Source organism: Ascaphus truei, chromosome 21 (genome assembly GCF_040206685.1).
Source record: "Ascaphus truei isolate aAscTru1 chromosome 21, aAscTru1.hap1, whole genome shotgun sequence".
NCBI classification, from domain to species: Eukaryota; Metazoa; Chordata; class Amphibia; order Anura; family Ascaphidae; genus Ascaphus; species Ascaphus truei.
In genome coordinates, this window is record NC_134503.1 from 29,692,444 (window position 1) to 29,715,025 (window position 22,582).

The window sequence follows — 22,582 nt, forward strand, 5'->3', positions numbered from 1 at the left end:
GAGGATGTAGCCAGGTCTCCTTTTTGCCCACTGACCCCCCTCCTCCCTCCGCATACAGCCGCCGCACACGAGGGAGTGAGGAGGCCGGTGCGCGAGTAGCGCGTTACTGTGGAGCGCTGGCCGGTTGCCGGGGACGCGATCGGGCCGTTGCTAGGGCCGCGGTCGCGTCTCTAAGGTCCCGGCGGCTGGGTAAGCGGAGCGCCGCCATTGCAGGTGCGTTGCGCATGCGCAAGGGTACCGGAGCGCCGGGAAGACCACAGATAGATCACGCATGCGCAGAAGATAGACTAGAGACAGGACAGAGTCGCGCGAGATTAGGGATAGTGATAGGAAGGTCGAGGCGGCCATTAGAGGTTAGTGCAGGCGCAGGGAAGGTGCGCACGCGGCCCCAATGTAAGTACAGCCTCCACGGGACTACAATTCCCATGAGGCTTAGGGCCAAGCACACCAGGTGCTACAGTGTGGCCAATGAGGGCCAAGAGTCTGAGAGGCAAGTGGATACATTTTCGCGGGCTTGGAGCTGCGTGGGCAGTCAGAGACCGGAGCAGCCCAGGGAAGGAGGTAGGGTACAGGAGTCAGGGACTCCCTGTACTAGGCCAGCACCCCCAGGGCCCGAGATAGCTCAGCTCCCCAGTAAGGTGAGTGTTGCCAGGGACAGCCCTCAGGTTAGGGACCCTGCCACTTACATTAGTGGGAGCTGGGAAAGAAAGGTTACAGAGAGTTGGAGTCAGGGAGCTGTGAGGGAAGGAAGGGTGCGGGGAGCGAGTGCAGCTCCTGCCCCATATAGGTACCTACACCCCAGGTAGGCCCCAACTCCCCAATAGTTTAGTGGGTAAATGCTTAGGGAGGCCCAAGATAGGGACGCTGCCCTTAGTGTAGAGTGCTGCCTTGTCAGAGTCACGGCTGTTAGTGCTGTGAGGTCTGACAGGCAGGCACCTTGTTGCGCAGCACGTTGGCTGCAGCATCCAGTGAGCTACAGCTTGCTGCTGTAGGCGCTGGGACTCGTTAGGTCTTAGTAAGTACAGTCAAGGCTGGGAAGAGTTAGGGGAGTGGGGCAGGTTATTAACCCCGGTAGGCCTCTAGGAGTTTTCCCCAAAGCCACTTTAGGTTGCGGTACCACAGGGACAGGCCCTAGGTTAGGGTTCCTGTCACGTTAGTACCAAGTGTTAGTTAGGGACTCAGCGGACGCTGCGGTTCCTGTAAAGCGGTTTGGACCCACGTTGGGGTCCGCAGAGACTATTCCAGAGGGAGACCGCCCTGGCGGTCTGCGTACAAAGGAGTTCGGTTGGAGGATCAGACGGATTCATCACACGTCTGACCCTTTGCGAAGCCAGTTGTTGATCCGAGTACTGGAGTGCTCGGCAGGTACCATACAGTCATAAGTGCACCAACGGGCCCCTTAGTGTAACTGTGACTGCGCAGTCACCCACGTTCTCTCCAAGAGTGCGGGACATTGGGTGGGATTCTCGGGACACTGGGTGGGATCACCTGGTGTTGGGGAAGCGTCCTGCGCGACGCCGTAGGTGTCTCCTCTAGAGAGGGACACAGGTTATATAAAGGTATTGCGTGATATGTTATATTGCTTGTTAGTAAAGTCACTCGTTAATATATATATTCCCGTGTATGTGATTATTGTATTGTCCTGCGAGGAACCACTCCCCCTCTGGTGGGAGCCATCGCAGGTGGAGGCGCTGAATTGAGTAAGTGGTTACCCCTAGTATAATTGCCCCAGGTTCCCCGTGGCGGAAGCTCAGCCCTCCTGCGAGCCAACAGGTAATGCACCACACCTATGGTAACACCGTATGTTCCTTGCACCCACATCAGATCTGCGATTGGGGGGGGGGGGGGGAATACCCGTTACACAAGCTTACAACGCTTTGGCCAAAGGGTTAAACTAAATGACCATACTTCAAGAGAAAATATAAGTATTTTACTGTGTATTTCTGTCATGTTGGATGTAGCATTGCGCTTCTCTGTCGTCTGTTGTATACATATGCCACGCTCAATAGCACTCCATTTTGACACATATACATATATATATATTTTGTGGGGGCTCAGGGGTTCCCAAAAAGAGCTTACTGGGGTTCTGTGTTTTGTTAACCCATTCTCAGCTGTTCCAGCTGGTGGAGGTTAGTGGCTCCTCCTTCCCAGGTTTTAAGCCCGCCCCTCCCCACTTCCCTAGTTTGCAAGTGCCTCATTCTGCTGGATATAGACTCACTGTGGTCTTTCTCCCTCCTAATAGAGGTAAATGAGAATTTTAATCCTAATAGAGGTATATTAGTATTTTATCTGGTATTGTTAGGACTTGCGAACAGGTGTCTGCCTTGACGTGGCTCGCAAGCTTACAACGCTTTGGCCAAAGGGTTAAACTAAATGACCCTATTTCAAGAGAATATATAAGTATTTTACTGTTTGTTTCTGTCATGTTGGATGTAGCATTGGGCTTCTCTGTCGTCTGTTGTATACATATGCCACGCTCAATAGCACTCCATTTTGACACATATACATATATATATATTGTGGGGGCTCAGGGGTTCCCAAAAAGAGCTTACTGGGGTTCTGTGTTTTGTTGTATAATTAACCCTAGAAGACTGTGTCGGGAAGAACCCAGACAGACGTCAGCACTACAAAAGAGGGACGTTTGTCACAATATATATACACACACACACATTATTTAAGTTACGGTGGGTGAAAAGGTGACTAAAAACCTTTCCCCGTATAGCACAGGGGAGCGCAAACTTTTAAGCTGCGCCCCCCCGCCTGGCCTCCCCCGGTCTCGCGCCCCCTCTCCTACCTTCCACATGCATCAAATGACGCTCCGGGGTCGCGTGACGTCACGTGACCCGCGGCATCATTTGATGCCGGCGATGTCACATGACCCGTCTGAAACAAGGTAAGTTTACTTGTTGCAGAGGCCTCGCGCGATCCCTCGGCAATGGCCCGCGCCCCCCCCCAGACAAAACTCCTGCCCCCCAATTTGTGCACCGCTGGTATAGCATATAAAAATATTACTTGTGATCACATTCACATGTCTTAGACAGGTCTGCAACCCTGCTTTTCACCCTTATCTCCTAGCATACAGTGCTTCCACTGCAGCAAGGCATTCTGGGAAAAACATGCAAATGAGCACACAGTGCCACCTTTTGTCTCAAGACCACATTACATGGTTAAACCCTTAAGCCAATGCATGCTGCTTTAAACACAGCTTTTAAACATAGCCTGGGATGAGAAGCAAAGCCAATAAACCCACTCACAGACAGACTGTTTCGACCTTGTGGGTCTCATCAGTGTGAGGTTGGTTGTACTGGCTTTGCAATTTGCAACTGTGTGATCGTAACTTAAATAATGTGTGGTGAAGACCTACTCATGTCTCAAATATGCTAGGTGATAATGGTGAAAAGCAGGGTTGCATACCTGTCTAAGACATGTGAATATATACACACACACACACACTCGTTGTAGAGGTAAAACTCATAAAGCGCATTATTGGCAAAAACTCACTAGATGCAGCAGATTCCTGTGATGTTATTAATACAGCGTAACCCTTTCAAGTCTGCACAGAAGTGGTTTGTAATACATCTCTAGGGTTGTAACTTGTATGATACCCTGGCTTCATCACATGCAACATCGGGGAAGTCCAACCATTCACAACCACACCAGGGTCCCCCACTTACTTGTAAAGACTGTCCGCTTCCAGGCACTTGAAGATTACTGAGTAGAGGCTGTTGTCCGACATCTCACCGTGACTTCTCCCGGCAGCAACGCAGGCTGTCCCCAAACCTGACAGCAAGTCATCAGCGAGGCTCAGAGACTCCCCTGGTCAAAAGAGAGAGAAGGTACAGCAGGAAGGTGAGGAGGTGCAAGGAGAGAGCGGGTACAGCAGGAAGGTGAGGAGGTGCGAGGAGAGAGCGGGTACAGCAGGAAGGTGAGGAGGTGCGAGGAGAGAGCGGGTACAGCAGGAAGGTGAGGAGGTGCGAGGAGAGAGCGGGTACAGCTCCTGGACGTACCTGCACGCGGACTTGGTGCTGTCTTGTCTAGTTTACCTCCTAACAACATACGGAATTCTGCATCCTCATTGGTCTGCTGCACTAGTGGGCTGGACCAGTCTAGAGTATTTCCTCGCATCCGTTTTGCCGCGACCAAATGACAGCTTGGCAGCAAACTCATCTCGCCGCCAGGACACTCAGCCGCCGTCCGCTTCACCGCTAAGGTAAGTCCCTAACCTTACCCTAAAACCTCTAATACTAACGCTACCCCCTACCCTAAAACCCCTAACGGTAACCCCCTACCCTAACCGCTATAACCCCTAGTTAATCCCCTATCTTATCCGCTAAAACCCCTAGTTAATCCCCTATCCTATTCGCTAATCACCTAAAATGTATCGTATGTTAGAAGCGGGCGGCCGCTCAGTGTCCAGCGGCGAAGGGTCTGTCTGCGGCTGACCGGCAGTCATTTGGACGCAGTGAAATGGCTGTGACCACATGTCCCATTCCGGTGGGCATTCGCTTCACATGCTAACGTTACCTAGGCGGGTTACTAAGTATTGCTATGCGATAAAACCTGCCAGCACTGGAGACACCTGCAGCCCATTCAAGTGATCTGGCCGTGGGGCGTCTGGCGATGGTGGAAGAGAATCACTAAGTACACAAGGCTCCGGCAGGAAAGGGCCTGAGATGTTGCAGTCTGTCCTAGAAAGAGCCACACCAAGCTGTTTATCAGGGGGGTGAACTCATTTCTGTTCTGCCCTACTGCCCTCTCTCAGACTGTTTCTCACCCTACTGCTATCTGAAACCCTAACCTATGAAGACATCTTCTCTGCGCTTTCATTGGCTGGAGCTGAACTCTTAGGCCTGGAACATAGTAAGCGCTTAGGTGCTGCTGCTCGCTCTTGCTTGCTGCCGCTCGCTCTACCAGGAGCTTTTTGCTGTCCTGGCAGAGGAGACAGGAAGCGCGCTTGGGAGGCGGGTATCACTGTGTGTGTGTCACTTTGAAGTGGTCTGTATGTTTGTGTGTCACTGGGGAACCTGTGTGTGTGTGTGTGTGTGTGTGTGTATATTATATAATATTTTAAAATTAAAAAAAAAAAAAACGCATGTGAGAATAAATTATTTATTAACATTGTGCAACTTTGATAAATATATTCACACGCACACACACACACACACACACACACACACACACACACACACACACACACACACACACACACACACACACACACACACACTGATACATACACACACACACACACACACACACACACACACACACACACACACACACACACACACACACACACACACACACACACACACACACACACACACAGTGACACACACACAGTGACACACAGACAGTGACACACAGACAGTGACACACACACACACACACACACACACACACACACACACACACACACACACACACACACACACACACACACACCTCTGTGCTGCCTCTACTCTGTCTGGTCTGGTGGCTCTGCTATCTCACCGACACAGTAGGTAAAATGCCGGCTGCAGCCCCATTGGATGGGACTCCCCCAAGCGGCAACATTTCAAACTTGCCTGTCTCTTCTGATTTTCTCAGCCTCCGCACGCATCAGCACGCATGCGGAGGGAGAAACTATAGCTGCGCTGATTACAGATGCAGGGGCTTTGTGCATCTGTTCAGCGCGGCTCAGCCCGCCTCAGCGACGCTGGTTCCACTATGTCCTAGGCCTTACCCATCACAAGGAAGATGCCTCTCCATTATTTCTCACCTCACCAGTGTCACTATTGCTAATCCCTGTGGGGTGTATGTATCAATGCAAGGATACCTTTCTTTGCCGCACTGCACCATTGCTTCCCGTGGCCACACATGTACGGAACTTGTTCATTGAGTTTCTTACATCCTCACACCTGACCACTTTGTAATGAGTGCAGAACTGCACCTCTCCCTATCTCCTCCGACTGACCCTTCCCACATCGCCAGCTGACACAGGGCAAACACCTGCAGCAGTACTCACATGGATAGATAGAGGGGGAAACACATCTCTTTGCTCCGGGTTTGCTGCCTTGATACACAGAGGTCACTGTTGGTTCTCTCCACCTGTCCTTTCTTGACTGTCCGGTTCACTCTCTGTATATACAACAATCTCAGCTCTTACTAACCCAACGGCAGCTTCCTCTTCTCCGGCACTGATGCCACCTCTCCCCACATCGCTGAGTGTTTATTTTAAGCTCTCTCTGCCTCTATACATCCAGGTCTCTCAGACACTCTACTTCAGTGGTAGCCCACTTCAGTCCTCAAAGGCCAGCAACAGGTTAAGTTTTAAGGATATCCCTGCTTCAGCACAGGTGGCTCAATCAGTAGCTCAGTCATTATGACAGAGAGGAAAGGTCAGAATGACCGAGCAGCCTCAAACAGGGATATCCTGAGAACCTGACCTGTTAGAGGATCTTGAGGACTGGAATTGGCCGCCCCTGATCTACTTCTACCTATTTAAAGGTCTCCCATCGTCTTTTTATCTCTATTCCTTTCTCTCTCACACACACAGTTGGTCTCCATCTCCTGACACTCAGCCCGAATCCCCTCCGCTTCTCTCTCATACCCTTCTTTAAACTCTTCCCTGTCTGTTTTTAACTCCTATTTGTTCTTTCAACTCTCCACGCGCCTTCTCTCCCCTCTCGCGTTCCCTCTCTCCCTCCCCCACCTCTCGTTACTTCGAGGACCTGTTTTTAATTTGCTTTGTTTTGCGGGACGACCTGAGCGCTAGCTAGGAAAAAAAGAAATAAATATAAAACTTACGGAGACCTTTTCACAGGCTGGATTATTGTGTTAGCATGGTTTAAAGCAGCAGAACAGGAGTGCAAATAAAGCAAGTGTTGCTGGGTATGATACCAGACCTACGGTGGCACAAGAGGATTGTAGGAGTGTGCATGGCGCACTGGGCAGTGACTGTCCCAAGGCACGCTCACATCACGCCACACAGGCGATGTCTGGACGGAAAGGCAGAGCTCATCCTGTCCGGAGCCTTACTCCGAGCCTCCATGACATCAGCGACCTGTGCAGGCTTGGAGTGAAGCAGCCCTGACAGTGGGGTTTGGGTAGGTTCCCAGCTCTCTTCTGGTGGGATTCTCGTTCCCGAAGCGACTGTGAAGTGCCGTCTCTCAGCAACTGAGGCCGAGAGAAAAATACAACTGGAGAGGAGATCGATCCACCCATTTTTATGTGGCTTTTAACCCTCAGCTGTCAGGCCTTTTGGCGGCTGGGCAGCATGTTCACATCTTACACATACAGGTCAACTTGGGCGGGAGTTTAGTGACGGTACGACGAGACCGTGTGAAATCCCCCGCACAAGCGGAGACTCACAGCTGGAGAACAATGCACCGCTCATGGTTTGTACACAGTGGTACCACCTGGAAAACCAGCCTGACATACATCTCACTTGAAGCCACTCTGCATACTGTATGAATACACTGTGTCCTATATTATGCTGAGGTGCCCATTGCTTGCACAGTACACGCACACAGACACACAGACCACATGTAACTCCATACGCACACACTGCTCCATATGCAATCAGACACACGCATTTCTCCACACGTGACCAGACACCCACTCCAAGCATAGTATACAAACGTGCACAATGCATTGAGTGATCAACTGGTAACAATATCAGCCTTAGCGTGTGTCCTAATAGCGCTTCCCCAGTGCGGCATCTCCATGTCATCCTTTGAGAGTGTGGGGTCTGCCAAATGGTCATGTTAAGAGGAAAGCTCTGCAGAGATCTGATTTTGCATTAAGCCTCTTTGCCCCTCCTAATCAGGCCATGCTGCAGGCAGAGCCCCTGGGGGGTGGCGTCCCGCAGAATGGAGGTTGCCTTGGTGCCACCTGACTGTGATGGGATCTGAGCCTTTGAAGTCCCTGTGCCCATAAGAGGAATATTACCAGTGACAGACGCTCCGATCACACAGGCCAGCTTCCTGGCACTTATCCCCCGAGCCCCAAACCCAGGGAAACAAAGGCCCACAGATTTCCTAGAAAGAGAGTCGGAGGATGGAAATAATCACTGGAGTCTTATTAGCGCTGAGAATTTGTCACGTTGAATCAGTATCCCGGGAGCAGCGGAGCAGAGAAAGCTCTGTGACCAGGAAAATATCACACCACTAGCGGGGCAGCACAGAAACACACACACACACACACACACACACACACACACACACACACACACACACACACACACACACACACACACACTATAGACCCGAGCACACAAATACACAGAAAACACACTGCAGCAAGGTCTAAAAGCGCACAAAACCACACCCACACACCCACACACACTGCAGAATGCAGAATGGGGAGATACACCAGGACACACACACTGCAGAACGGCGAGCATACACCAGGACGCACACACACTGCAGAACGGAGAGCACACACCAGGACACACACACTGCAGAACGGCGAGCATACACCAGGACGCACACACACACACTACAGAACGGAGAGCATACACCAAGACACACACACTGCAGAACGGAGAGCATACGTCAGGACACACACACACACTGCAGAAAGGAGAGCATACACCAGGACACACAGACACACACTGCAGAACGGAGAGCATACGTCAAGACACACACACACTTCAGAACGGAGAGAAGGAGTGGCTCAGTGAGTAAAGACACTGACTGGCACTGAGATTGTTGCAGGAGAGCCTGGTTCAATTCCCAGTGTCGGCTCCTTGTGACCTTGGGCAAGTCACTTTATCTCCCTGTGCCTCAGGCACCAAAAACATAGATTGTAAGATCCATGGGGCAGGGACTTGTGCCTGCAAAATGTCTCTGTAAAGCGCTGCGTAAAACTAGCTGCGCTATACAAGAACATGCTATTATTATTATTATTATTAGAGCATACACCAGGACACACACACACTGCAGAACGGAGAGCATACACCAGGACACACACACACTGCAGAACAGAGAGCAAACACCAGGACACACACACACACCCACACTGCAGAACGGAGAGCATACACCAGGACACACACACACACACACTGCAGAACGGAGAGCATACACCAGGACACACACACACTGCAGAACGGAGAGCGTACACCAGGACACACACACACACACACACACACTGCAGAACGGAGAGCATACACCAGGACACACACACTGCAGAACGGGGAGCGTACACCAGGACACACATACACACACACACACACACTGCAGAACGGAGAGCGTACACCAGGACACACTGCAGAACGGAGAGTGTACACCAGGACACACACACACTGCAGAACGGAGAGCATACACCAGGACACACACTGCAGAACGGAGAGCATACACCAGGACACACACACACACACTGCAGAACGGAGAGCATACACCAGGACACACAGACACTACGGAGAGCATACACCAGGACACACACACTGCAGAACGGAGAGGTACACCAGGACACACACACACTGCATAACGGTTAGCATACATCAGGACGCACACACACCCTGCAAAATGCAGAGCATATACCAGGACACACACACAATGCAGAATGGAGAGCATAGACCAGGACTGAAACACACACTGCAGAACGGAGAGCATACACCATGACAGACACACACTGCAGAACGGAGAGCATACACCAGGACACACACACTGCAGAACAGAGAGCATACGTCAGGACACACACACACACACACTTCAGAACGGAGAGGATACACCAGGACACACACACACTGCAGAACGGAGAGCAAACACCAGGACACCCACACACACACACACTGCAGAACGGAGAGCAAACACCAGGACACCCACCCACACTGCAGAACGGAGAGCATACACCAGGACACACACACACAGCAGAACGGAGAGCAAACACCAGGACACACACTGCAGAACGGAGAGCATACACCAGGACACACACTGCAGAATGGAGAGCATACACCTGGACACACACAGCAGAACGGAGAGCGTACATCAGGACACACACAAACACACTGCAGAACGGAGAGCATACACCAGGACACACACACATACTACAGAACGGAGAGCGTACACCAGGTCACACACACACACTGCAGAACGGAGAGCATACACCAGGACACATACACACACTGCAGAACGGAGAGCATACACCAGGGGACACACAGCAGAACGGAGAGGTACACCAGGACACACACACACACTGCATAACGGAGAGCATACATCAGGACGCAGACACACCCTGCAAAATGCAGAGCATATACCAGGACCCACACACACTCAATGCAGAATGGAGAGCATAGACCAGGACAGAAACACACACTGCAGAACGGAGAGCATACACCAGGACAGACACACACTGGAGAACGGAGAGCATACACCAGGACAGACAGACACTGGAGAACGGAGAGCATACACCTGGACACACACTGCAGAACGGAGAGCGTACATCAGGACACACACACACACTGCAGAACGGAGAGCATACACCAGGACACACACACACACTGCAGAACGGAGAGCATACACCAGGACACACACTGCAGAACGGAGAGCATACACCAGGACACACACTGCAGAACGGAGAGCATACACCTGGACACGTACTGCAGAACGGAGAGCGTACATCCTGGACACGCACTGCAGAACGGAGAGCATACACCAGGACACACACTGCAGAACGGAGAGCATACACCTGGACACGCAGAGCAGAATGGAGAGCGTACATCAGGACACACACATACACGCACTGCAGAACGGAGAGCGTACACCAGGACACACACACACTGCAGAACGGAGAGCGTACACCAGGACACACACACTGCAGAATGGAGAGCAAACACCAGGACACCCACACACACCCACACTGCAGAACGGAGAGCATACACCAGAACACACACACACACTGCAGAACGGAGAGCATACACCAGGACACACACACACTGCAGAACGGAGAGCGTACACCAGGACACCCACACTGCAGAACGGAGAGCGTACACCAGGACACACACACACTGCAGAATGGAGAGCAAACACCAGGACACCCACACACACCCACACTGCAGAACGGAGAGCATACACCAGAACACACACACACACACTGCAGAACGGAGAGCATACACCAGGACACACACCGCAGAACGGAGAGCAAACACCAGGACACCCACACACACCCACACTGCAGAACGGAGAGCATACACCAGAACACACACACACCGCAGAACGGAGAGCAAACACCAGGACACCCACACACACCCACACTGCAGAACGGAGAGTGTACACCAGGACACACACACACTACTTAGAGCGTACACCAGGACACAGCGCAGCCACAAACTTAAGTCAAATCTATGTGACAAAATGAGTCCTACGTGCGACCTTCGCAGGTATTGTGGTGTGTGTTGGGGGGAGCAGCACACACATAAAACCAGTAGCATGATCATTCAAACACTTTAGTTTTGATGGATACAATGTCTGTAGGACGCATGGGACATTGGCAGAGATTTGGAAGACCTGTTTAGCAGGAGAGAGCAGCACTGTGACCTGGTGTTGGGATGCTGGCTCCTCTCTGGGCTCAAACTCGTATTAAAACCCCAACTGCACTTAGACATATACCCCGGATGTGCAATTACAGGGAACATGTTACATGTAACCCTTTTCTTGCCAAAGGGCACAGCACAGTATACGGTTTCCCAGATTGCAGGGATCTGGGCTGAGTTGAGGTCTTCAGATAAATATTCACAGGGGGCCACAGCTAAAGCAAAATGTATTCTGCACAGTTGCTTTGGAAGTGAAAATGACGAAAGGATTACAGTGTGCGAAGGGGAAAAGTAAAAAGCCAATTCTCAAAGAACAAGCTGAACTGTGCACACAGTATGTGTGTGTCTGTGTACTGTATGTGTTTATGCATGTTTGTGTATGCACACATGCGTGTGACTGCACAGAGATGTGTATAGAGTGTGCATTAACGTGTGCTGTGTGCACACAGGTTCATAGTTCTGTGTGTGCACAAATATGTAGTGCTGAGCGTGTGCCCTCAGTGTAAAAGGTTGAGTGTGTTCTGAAGTGTATAGTGCTGTGTATGTTAACATGTGTATAGGGCTGTGTGTGCACATGTGTATAGTGCTGTGTGTGCACACTTGTATAGTGCTGTGTGTGTGCACACTTGTATAGTGCTGTGTGTGCGCACGTGTATAGTGCTATGTGTGCACGTGTATAGTGCTGTGTGTGTGCACGTGTATAGTGCTATGAGTGCACATGTGTATAGTGCTCTGTGCACACGTGTATATGGCTGTGTATGTGCACACGTGTATAGTGCTGTGTGCGCACAAGTGTATAGGCCTGTGTGCGCGCACACGTGTATAGGGCTGCGCGTGCACACGTGTATAGTGCTGCGTGTGCATACGTTTATAGTGCTGTGTGCGCACACACGTGTGTAGGGCTGTGTACGCATACACGTGTATAGGGCTGTGTGCACGTGCACACGTGTATAGGGCTGCACGCGTGCACACGTGTATAGGGCTGTGTGCACATGTGTACAAGGCTGTGTGTGCACACGTGTATAAGGCTGTGTGTGCACACGTGTATAGTGTTGTGTGTGCACTTGTATGAGGCTGTGTGTGTACATGTGTATAGTGCTGTGTGCACATGTGTATATGGCTTTGTGTGCGCACATGTGTATAGTGCTGTGTGTGTACACGTGTATAGTGCTGTGTGCACACATGTATAGTACTGTGTGTACACATGTATAGTGCTGTGTGTACACGTGTATAGTGCTGTGCGCACACGTGTAGTGTGCTTTGTGTGCATTAACGTGCATACAGAGCTATGTGTGTAAACGTGTATAGTGCTGTGTGCGCACACGTGTATAGTGCTGTGGGTGTACACACGTGTATAGTGCTGTGTGTGCATTAACGTGCATACAGAGCTATGTGTGTGTAGCGCCAACCGTGCTTCCCCTGTATTGAGGCCGCCCCCCATCTGCTAGGAGCTCTCTCTGGCTCTGGTTTCACTCGCTGTCCTCAGGTAACCCCCTGAAGTCTGTAGTGAAATCCCGAGTGCTGTTTGTTTTTCAGCTGATTCCCGTCAGATTGAAGCCTAAGGAGCAGTGCGAGCCGCTCTGTAACCCTGCGTCTGGCAGCGGCCCCCCGGCGGCTCTGTAACCCTGCGTCTGGCAGCGGCCCCCGGCTGCTCTGTAACCCTGCGTCTGGCAGCGGCCTCCCCGGCTGCTCTGTAACCCTGCGTCTGGCAGCGGCCCCCAGGCTGCTCTGTAACCCTGCGTCTGGCAGTGGCCCCCCGGCGGCTCTGTAACCCTGCGTCTGGCAGCGGCCCCCCGGCGGCTCTGTAACCCTGCGTCTGGCAGCGGCCCCCCGGCGGCTCTGTAACCCTGCGTCTGGCAGCGGCCCCCGGCTGCTCTGTAACCCTGCGTCTGGCAGCGGCCCCCGGCTGCTCTGTAACCCTGCGTCTGGCAGCGCCCCCCCGGCTGCTCTGTAACCCTGCGTCTGGCAGCGCCCCCCCGGCGGCTCTGTAACCCTGCGTCTGGCAGCGGCCCCCCGGCTGCTCTGTAACCCTGCGTCTGGCCGCGTCCCCCCGGCTGCTCTGTAACCCTGCGTCTGGCAGCGGCCCCCCGGCTGCTCTGTAACCCTGCGTCTGGCAGCGGCCCCCCGGCTGCTCTGTAACCCTGCGTCTGGCCGCGTCCCCCCGGCTGCTCTGTAACCCTGCGTCTGGCAGCGGCCCCCCCGGCGGCTCTGTAACCCTGCGTCTGGCCGCGTCCCCCCGGCTGCTCTGTAACCCTGCGTCTGGCAGCGGCCCCCGGCTGCTCTGTAACCCTGCGTCTGGCAGCGGCCCCCCGGCGGCTCTGTAACCCTGCGTCTGGCAGCGGCCCCCCCGGCTGCTCTGTAACCCTGCGTCTGGCAGCGGCCCCCGGCTGCTCTGTAACCCTGCGTCTGGCAGCGGCCCCCCGGCTGCTCTGTAACCCTGCGTCTGGCAGCGGCCCCCCGGCTGCTCTGTAACCCTGCGTCTGGCAGCAGCCCCCCGGCTGCTCTGTAACCCTGCGTCTGGCCGCGTCCCCCCGGCTGCTCTGTAACCCTGCGTCTGGCAGCGGCCCCCCGGCTGCTCTGTAACCCTGCGTCTGGCCGCGTCCCCCCGGCTGCTCTGTAACCCTGCGTCTGGCAGCGGCCCCCCGGCGGCTCTGTAACCCTGCGTCTGGCAGCGGCCCCCCGGCCGCTCTGTAACCCTGCGTCTGGCAGCGGCCACCCGGCTGCTCTGTAACCCTGCGTCTGGCAGCGGCCCCCCGGCGGCTCTGTAACCCTGCGTCTGGCAGCGGCCCCCCGGCTGCTCTGTAACCCTGCGTCTGGCAGCGGCCCCCGGCTGCTCTGTAACCCTGCGTCTGGCAGCGGCCCCCGGCTGCTCTGTAACCCTGCGTCTGGCCGCGTCCCCCCGGCTGCTCTGTAACCCTGCGTCTGGCAGCGGCCCCCCGGCTGCTCTGTAACCCTGCGTCTGGCAGCGGCCCCCCGGCTGCTCTGTAACCCTGCGTCTGGCCGCGTCCCCCCGGCTGCTCTGTAACCCTGCGTCTGGCAGCGGCCCCCCCGGCGGCTCTGTAACCCTGCGTCTGGCCGCGTCCCCCCGGCTGCTCTGTAACCCTGCGTCTGGCCGCGTCCCCCCGGCTGCTCTGTAACCCTGCGTCTGGCAGCGGCCCCCCGGCTGCTCTGTAACCCTGCGTCTGGCAGCGGCCCCCGGCTGCTCTGTAACCCTGCGTCTGGCAGCGGCCCCCCGGCTGCTCTGTAACCCTGCGTCTGGCAGCGGCCCCCCGGCTGCTCTGTAACCCTGCGTCTGTCAGCGGCCCCCGGCTGCTCTGTAACCCTGCGTCTGGCAGCGGCCCCCGGCTGCTCTGTAACCCTGCGTCTGGCAGCGGCCCCCCGGCGGCTGTGTAACCCTGCGTCTGGCCGCGTCCCCCCGGCTGCTCTGTAACCCTGCGTCTGGCAGCGGCCCCCCCGGCGGCTCTGTAACCCTGCGTCTGGCAGCGGCCCCCCGGCTGCTCTGTAACCCTGCGTCTGGCCGCGTCCCCCGGCTGCTCTGTAACCCTGCGTCTGGCCGCGTCCCCCGGCTGCTCTGTAACCCTGCGTCTGGCAGCGGCCCCCCGGCTGCTCTGTAACCCTGCGTCTGGCAGCGGCCCCCCGGCTGCTCTGTAACCCTGCGTCTGGCAGCAGCCCCCCGGCGGCTCTGTAACCCTGCGTCTGGCCGCGTCCCCCGGCTGCTCTGTAGCCCTGCGTCTGGCAGCGGCCCCCCGGCTGCTCTGTAACCCTGCGTCTGGCCGCGTCCCCCCGGCTGCTCTGTAACCCTGCGTCTGGCAGCGGCCCCCCGGCTGCTCTGTAACCCTGCGTCTGGCAGCGGCCCCCCGGCTGCTCTGTAACCCTGCGTCTGGCAGCGGCCCCCCGGCTGCTCTGTAACCCTGCGTCTGGCCGCGTCCCCCCGGCTGCTCTGTAACCCTGCGTCTGGCAGCGGCCCCCCGGCTGCTCTGTAACCCTGCGTCTGGCAGCGGCCCCCCGGCTGCTCTGTAGCCCTGCGTCTGGCAGCGGCCCCCCCGGCTGCTCTGTAACCCTGCGTCTGGCAGCGGCCCCCCGGCTGCTCTGTAACCCTGCGTCTGGCCGCGTCCCCCCGGCGGCTCTGTAACCCTGCGTCTGGCAGCGGCCCCCCGGCGGCTCTGTAACCCTGCGTCTGGCAGCGGCCCCCCGGCTGCTCTGTAACCCTGCGTCTGGCAGCGGCCCCCCGGCCGCTCTGTAACCCTGCGTCTGGCAGCGGCCCCCCGGCTGCTCTGTAACCCTGCGTCTGGCAGCGGCCCCCCCGGCGGCTCTGTAACCCTGCGTCTGGCCGCGTCCCCCCGGCTGCTCTGTAACCCTGCGTCTGGCAGCGGCCCCCCGGCTGCTCTGCAACCCTGCGTCTGGCCGCGTCCCCCCGGCTGCTCTGTAACCCTGCGTCTGGCAGCGGCCCCCCGGCTGCTCTGTAACCCTGCGTCTGGCAGCGGCCCCCAGGCTGCTCTGTAACCCTGCGTCTGGCAGCGGCCCCCCGGCGGCTCTGTAACCCTGCGTCTGGCCGCGTCCCCCCGGCTGCTCTGTAACCCTGCGTCTGGCAGCGGCCCCCCGGCTGCTCTGTAACCCTGCGTCTGGCAGCGGCCCCCGGCTGCTCTGTAACCCTGCGTCTGGCAGCGGCCCCCCGGCGGCTCTGTAACCCTGCGTCTGGCAGCGGCCGCCCCGGCTGCTCTGTAACCCTGCGTCTGGCAGCGGCCCCCCGGCGGCTCTGTAACCCTGCGTCTGGCAGCGGCCCCCCCGGCTGCTCTGTAACCCTGCGTCTGGCAGCGGCCCCCCCGGCTGCTCTGTAACCCTGCGTCTGGCCGTGTCCCCCCGGCTGCTCTGTAACCCTGCGTCTGGCAGCGGCCCCCGGCTGCTCTGTAACCCTGCGTCTGGCAGCGCCCCCCCCGGCTGCTCTGTAACCCTGCGTCTGGCCGCGTCCCCCCGGCTGCTCTGTAACCCTGCGTCTGGCCGTGTCCCCCCGGCTGCTCTGTAACCCTGCGTCTGGCAGCGGCCCCCCGGCTGCTCTGTAACCCTGCGTCTGGCAGCGGCCCCCCGGCTGCTCTGTAACCCTGCGTCTGGCCGTGTCCCCCCGGCTGCTCTGTAACCCTGCGTCTGGCAGCGGCCCCCCGGCTGCTCTGTAACCCTGCGTCTGGCAGCGGCCCCCCCGGCTGCTCTGTAACCCTGCGTCTGGCAGCGGCCCCCCGGCGGCTCTGTAACCCTGCGTCTGGCAGCGGCCCCCCGGCGGCTCTGTAACCCTGCGTCTGGCAGCGGCCCCCCGGCTGCTCTGTAACCCTGCGTCTGGCAGCGGCCCCCCGGCTGCTCTGTAACCCTGCGTCTGGCAGCGGCCCCCGGCTGCTCTGTAACCCTGCGTCTGGCAGCGGCCCCCCGGCGGCTCTGTAACCCTGCGTCTGGCAGCGGCCCCCCAGCTGCTCTGTAACCCTGCGTCTGGCAGCGGCCCCCCGGCTGCTCTGTAACCCTGCGTCTGGCCGCGTCCCCCCGGCTGCTCTGTAACCCTGCGTCTGGCAGCGGCCCCCCGGCTGCTCTGTAACCCTGCGTCTGGCCGCGTCCCCCCGGCTGCTCTGTAACCCTGCGTCTGGCAGCGGCCCCCCGGCTGCTCTGTAACCCTGCGTCTGGCCGCGTCCCCCCGGCTGCTCTGTAACCCTGCGTCTGGCAGCGGCCCCCGGCTGCTCTGTAACCCTGCGTCTGGCCGCGTCCCCCCGGCTGCTCTGTAACCCTGCGTCTGGCAGCGGCCCCCCGGCGGCTCTGTAACCCTGCGTCTGGCAGCGGCCCCCCGGCCGCTCTGTAACCCTGCGTCTGGCAGCGGCCCCCCGGCTGCTCTGTAACCCTGCGTCTGGCAGCGGCCCCCCGGCTGCTCTGTAACCCTGCGTCTGGCAGCGGCCCCCCGGCTGCTCTGTAACCCTGCGTCTGGCAGCGGCCCCCCGGCTGCTCTGTAACCCTGCGTCTGGCCGCATCCCCCCGGCTGCTCTGTAACCCTGCGTCTGTCAGCGGCCCCCCGGCTGCTCTGTAACCCTGCGTCTGGCAGCGGCCCCCCGGTGGCTCTGTAACCCTGCGTCTGGCAGCGGCCCCCGGCTGCTCTGTAACCCTGCGTCTGGCAGCGACCCCCCCGGCTGCTCTGTAACCCTGCGTCTGGCAGCGGCCCCCCCGGCTGCTCTGTAACCCTGCGTCTGGCAGCGGCCCCCCGGCGGCTCTGTAACCCTGCGTCTGGCAGCGGCCCCCCGGCTGCTCTGTAACCCTGCGTCTGGCAGCGGCCCCCCGGCTGCTCTGTAACCCTGCGTCTGGCAGTGGCCTCTCGGCGGCTCTGTAACCCTGCGTCTGGCCGCGTCCCCCCGGCTGCTCTGTAACCCTGCGTCTGGCAGCGGCCCCCCGGCTGCTCTGTAACCCTGCGTCTGGCAGCGGCCTCTCGGCTGCTCTGTAACCCTGCGTCTGGCAGCGGCCCCCCGGCGGCTCTGTAACCCTGCGTCTGGCAGCGGCCGCCCGGCGGCTCTGTAACCCTGCGTCTGGCCGCGTCCCCCCGGCTGCTCTGTAACCCTGCGTCTGGCAGCGGCCCCCCGGCTGCTCTGTAACCCTGCGTCTGGCAGCGGCCCCCGGCTGCTCTGTAACCCTGCGTCTGGCAGCGGCCCCCCGGCTGCTCTGTAACCATGCGTCTGGCAGCGGCCTCTCGGCTGCTCTGTAACCCTGCGTCTGGCAGCGGCCCCCCGGCTGCTCTGTAACCCTGCGTCTGGCAGCGGCCCCCCCGGCTGCTCTGTAACCCTGCGTCTGGCAGCGGCCCCCCGGCTGCTCTGTAACCCTGCGTCTGGCAGCGGCCTCTCGGCTGCTCTGTAACCCTGCGTCTGGCAGCGGCCCCCCGGCTGCTCTGTAACCCTGCGTCTGGCAGCGGCCCCCCCGGCGGCTCTGTAACCCTGCGTCTGGCAGCGGCCTCTCGGCTGCTCTGTAACCCTGCGTCTGGCAGCGGCCCCCCGGCTGCTCTGTAACCCTGCGTCTGGCAGCGCCCCCCCCGGCTGCTCTGTAACCCTGCGTCTGGCAGCGGCCCCCGGCTGCTCTGTAACCCTGCGTCTGGCAGCGGCCTCTCGGCTGCTCTGTAACCCTGCGTCTGGCAGAGGCCTCTCGGCTGCTCTGTAACCCTGCGTCTGCTCTCTCTTTCGCTGCTCTCTGCGCTCTCTGCCTCACAGGGCAGCTGCTGCTATTTGTTTAAGGTAATTTAAAATCAAGAGGCAAAAAAAAAAGGAGGATTGTGAACTGAATCACGTCACCTCCGACATTATGATGTGTATCCTGGACAGATAAAGCGGGGCAGGACCGCGTACCCCTCGTAACACAGGACACGGTCCCCAACACAACTCTGTGGCAAAGTGAACCTTACACGTGGAAGTCTTAGACATGATACGTGGCCTGCCCCGCCTCACACTCCTGTAATAGGGTACCGCGCTAATCTCACTTCCTATGAGGTTAGGATCCCCTAGTATTGGGATGCTTCTCCTAACCGTTAACATAGCCACATTAAATGGAACGCCTCTATGCTCAATCTACTATGGATCCTGCCTTCCCCTTGTCTTGCGCACCCTGCTCCCTTCCCTGTGCATCCATCTCTCCTCCCCTCCCCCTGTGTAACCCTGCTTCCCTCCCCCTGTGCATCCTACTCCCCCTCCCCTGTATCCTGCTCCCCCTCCATCTTCCCTCCCCTCTCGTACTGTGAACCCTGCTCCACTCCCCCATGTTCTGTGTATCTGGTTCCCCTCTTCCCTGTGCATCCTGCCTCCTCCCCCACCCTGTGCCTCCGGTCTAAGCCTCCCCCTGTGTGTCTCATGCCATTACCATCCCATCCTGTGCCCCCTTTCGCATCTCTCACTATGTGCCTCAACCTCTCCCCCCTCCCCTGTGCCTCCAGCTCTCCCCCTCCCCTGTGCCTCCAGCTCTCCCTTCCTCCCCTGTGCCTCCAGCTCTCCCCCTCCCCTGTGCCTCCAGCTCCCCCCTCCCCTGTGCCTCAACCTCTTCCACCCTCCCCTGTGCCTCCAGCTCTCCCTTCCTCCCCTGTGCCTCCAGCTCTCCCTTCCTCCCCCTGTGCCTCCAGCTCTCTCCACCCTCCCCTGTGCCTCCAGCTCCCCCCTCCCCTGTGCCTCCAACTCTCCCCCTCCCTTGTGCCCCCAGATATCCCCGCTCCCGTGGCCCCAGATATCCCCGCTCCCGTGCCTCCACCTGTCCCGCCAGTGCCTCCATCTCTCTTCCTCCCCTGTGCCTACAGCTCTCCCCCGTCCCCTGTGCCTACAGCTCTTCCTCTCCCCTGTGCCTCCAGCTCTCCCCCTCCTGTGCCTCCAGCTCTCTCCCCCCTCCCCTGTGCCTCCAACTCTCCCCCTCCCCTGTGCCCCAAGATATCCCCCCTCCCGTGCCTCCACCTGTCCCCCCAGTGCCTCCTGCTCTCCCCCCCCCCCCCCCTGTGCCTCCAGCCTCTCTGCACCACGGACACCTCAGCTGTGAAACACATGAACTGTTCGCGAGAGGTCAACTGGCAGCGAGTGTGCGGCTCTGCTTGGTGCTGGGCGTGTGGTACAGGAGCACCCTCTCCCGGACAGAGGCTTCAATCATCAGCACCCTACTCATGTGTGTAACCCACCCCTAATCCAAGTAAAGCAGGGCATGTAACGCGGCCTCACGCCTCCCGTGTAACCTGCACCCCTTCCCCCCAGGGAATAAACACACCCTTACCTAAAGCATAGAACAGACTCTACTGTCTGCAGACTGTTTGTCCAACTAAAGCTCAGCCCCGGCCCCAGCCCCTCACTGACAGCTCAGCGTATGAAAGCATTAAGGCTGCTGTGTTACTCCCCACAAGGAATAACCGCACTCCCACAGGGCACGGAACACAGATTCAAAAACACCAACCTGTGCCCACCCTCCTCCCAGATAAACAAGAACGCACCCTCGCCGTGCGCAGAGAATAGCGATCGCGGGCCACCAGTCTGTTCCACGGTATATATATATATATATATATATATATACCATTAGGATACTGTACTGTATATTTATAAATACGATTAGAAGACTGTACGTATATATATATATACACGATTAAGATACAATAGAAGACCTGTATGTTTGGATCCATGATTCCCAACTCCAGTGTTCAAGAACCCCTAACAGGCCAGGTATTAAGCTATCCCTGCTTCAGCACACGGGATGTAGTCAGAATAACTGAGCCACTGATTGAGCCACCTGTGCTGAAGCAGGGATATCCGTGGTTCATGGGAACCCCTGATTTTCTAGCGATAGAAAATGCAGAAGAAAGTTGTGTGACGATAACTCGGGGGCCACCACTCAAGTCTTTGGCTAGATCAGTTTGGGAACAAGATAATTAGATCTGATCGTTATCGCGCCCATGGAACGAATGTCATTAGTCTCCGCCAAACCGCGACGGCACTTTAGTGACTCAACCCCTTACATCTGAAAGCCTGTGCGCGCCAACGGAGACTGCGCCGAGTACCAGGCCAGCCTTCTTGAATAGAGAAGAGTCTTGCCCTGGAGAGGACCTATCTCCGTATAGCCGGTGACGCAGGTCACTACCCAGTGGAGAACACAACTACAACAAGAGCTGGTTGGACGGCTAACTGGATAGTGGTGCTGTGCACAAGCAGTGGTCCCAGAGGTTGTCCTATCAGGCAGCTCTCTACTTCAGTCAAAGTATTTTCAGTACAAAAAAGATGATTATTACAAAGAAGTGTTTTTAGGTTTGAGGAGTCTCAGGGACATGCTATTCCATCGCTGTCGGAGCTCCAATGTGGCTGAAAGAGGAATCCGTCGAATTCATATATCTACAGGGTGTGTACACACTTTTAAGCTATGCCTCTTTAATGGTTATTGCATTGAATAATCATTTAAATTATTAACGCACTGGCAATACATAAAACTAAATCTATAACTGAATAACTATTTAAATAACATTTAATAAACAGACATTTCAAAACGACATCCAGGGGTCATCTTGTCAAATGTTCAAACGCATATATAACGGAGTCGCCCTGTATACATATAGAACGGAGTCGCCCTGTATACATATAGAACCGAGTCGCCCTCTATACATATAGAACCGAGTCGCCCTCTATACATATAGAACCGAGTCGCCCTCTATACATATAGAACCGAGTCACCCTCTATACATATAGAACCGAGTCACCCTGTATACATATTGTGATGTCCACACCACGTTGCAGTCTCTTTTATCCAGATCAAAGGCAGAGAAACGTAGTGTTGATGCACAGAAGGGTTTATTTGCCAGGTACAAAGCAGGAACAGGGTTAACTTATAACATAAAACAGAAACAAAAACCTAACTCCTTTTCAGAGTTCTGACTAATACAGCTTAGTCCCTAACTAACAGTGGAGGAAACCTAAGGTCTTTCCCCACTTTAGACACTGTACCTGCAGCTTCCCTTTGCAGTATCTCTCAGGACGGTCTGTGTGTGTGCCTTCAGATCAGCACAGCAGCAGCATAGGAAGCTGTCTGTGCTGCCTTTTAACCTTGAAGCTCATTAATTAGGGCTCAGGTGAGAGTGAAGGGAATACACCCTGGAAGGTGCTGGTCCTATGTATCTCCCCTCAAACACCTTTTGCTTCAATATATCACATATCCCCCCCTTTGCTCAATCGTTATCGGGTGAGCACTTGAAAATAGGGAGGTGTATACTCGGGACAATGCATCAGCATTTCCATGTTTGGAGCCTGGCCTGTGTTCAACTGTGAACTGGAACCCCTGGAGACTCAAAAACCAGCGAGTTACACGAGCATTCTTTTCCTTATTTTGTTGCATGTACTTTAAGGGTGCATGATCCGTTATTAGGGTAAATTTTCTCCCTAATAATATTTTAGAGTCTCTAATGCCCATTTGATGGCCAAGCCCTCTTTCTCAACTACGGCATATCTCTTCTCATGGACAGTTAGCTTTCGGCTGATATATATGATGGGGTGTTCCTCCGCTCCGACTCTTTGTGACAGGACCGCTCCTATCCCTACACCGGAAGCGTCACAC

General features: G+C 56.6%; 1 protein-coding gene across 1 annotated transcript in view; it reads right to left on the minus strand.

Moving 5' to 3' along the window:
- The window catches only part of ASTN2 (astrotactin 2), a 440,720-nt gene that overhangs the window by 39,882 nt on the left and 378,256 nt on the right, over positions 1-22,582 (minus strand). Inside the window, 1 exon segment of the mRNA XM_075579436.1 lies at positions 3,675-3,816. Within this exon segment, the coding sequence (XP_075435551.1) occupies positions 3,675-3,816 (142 nt within the window).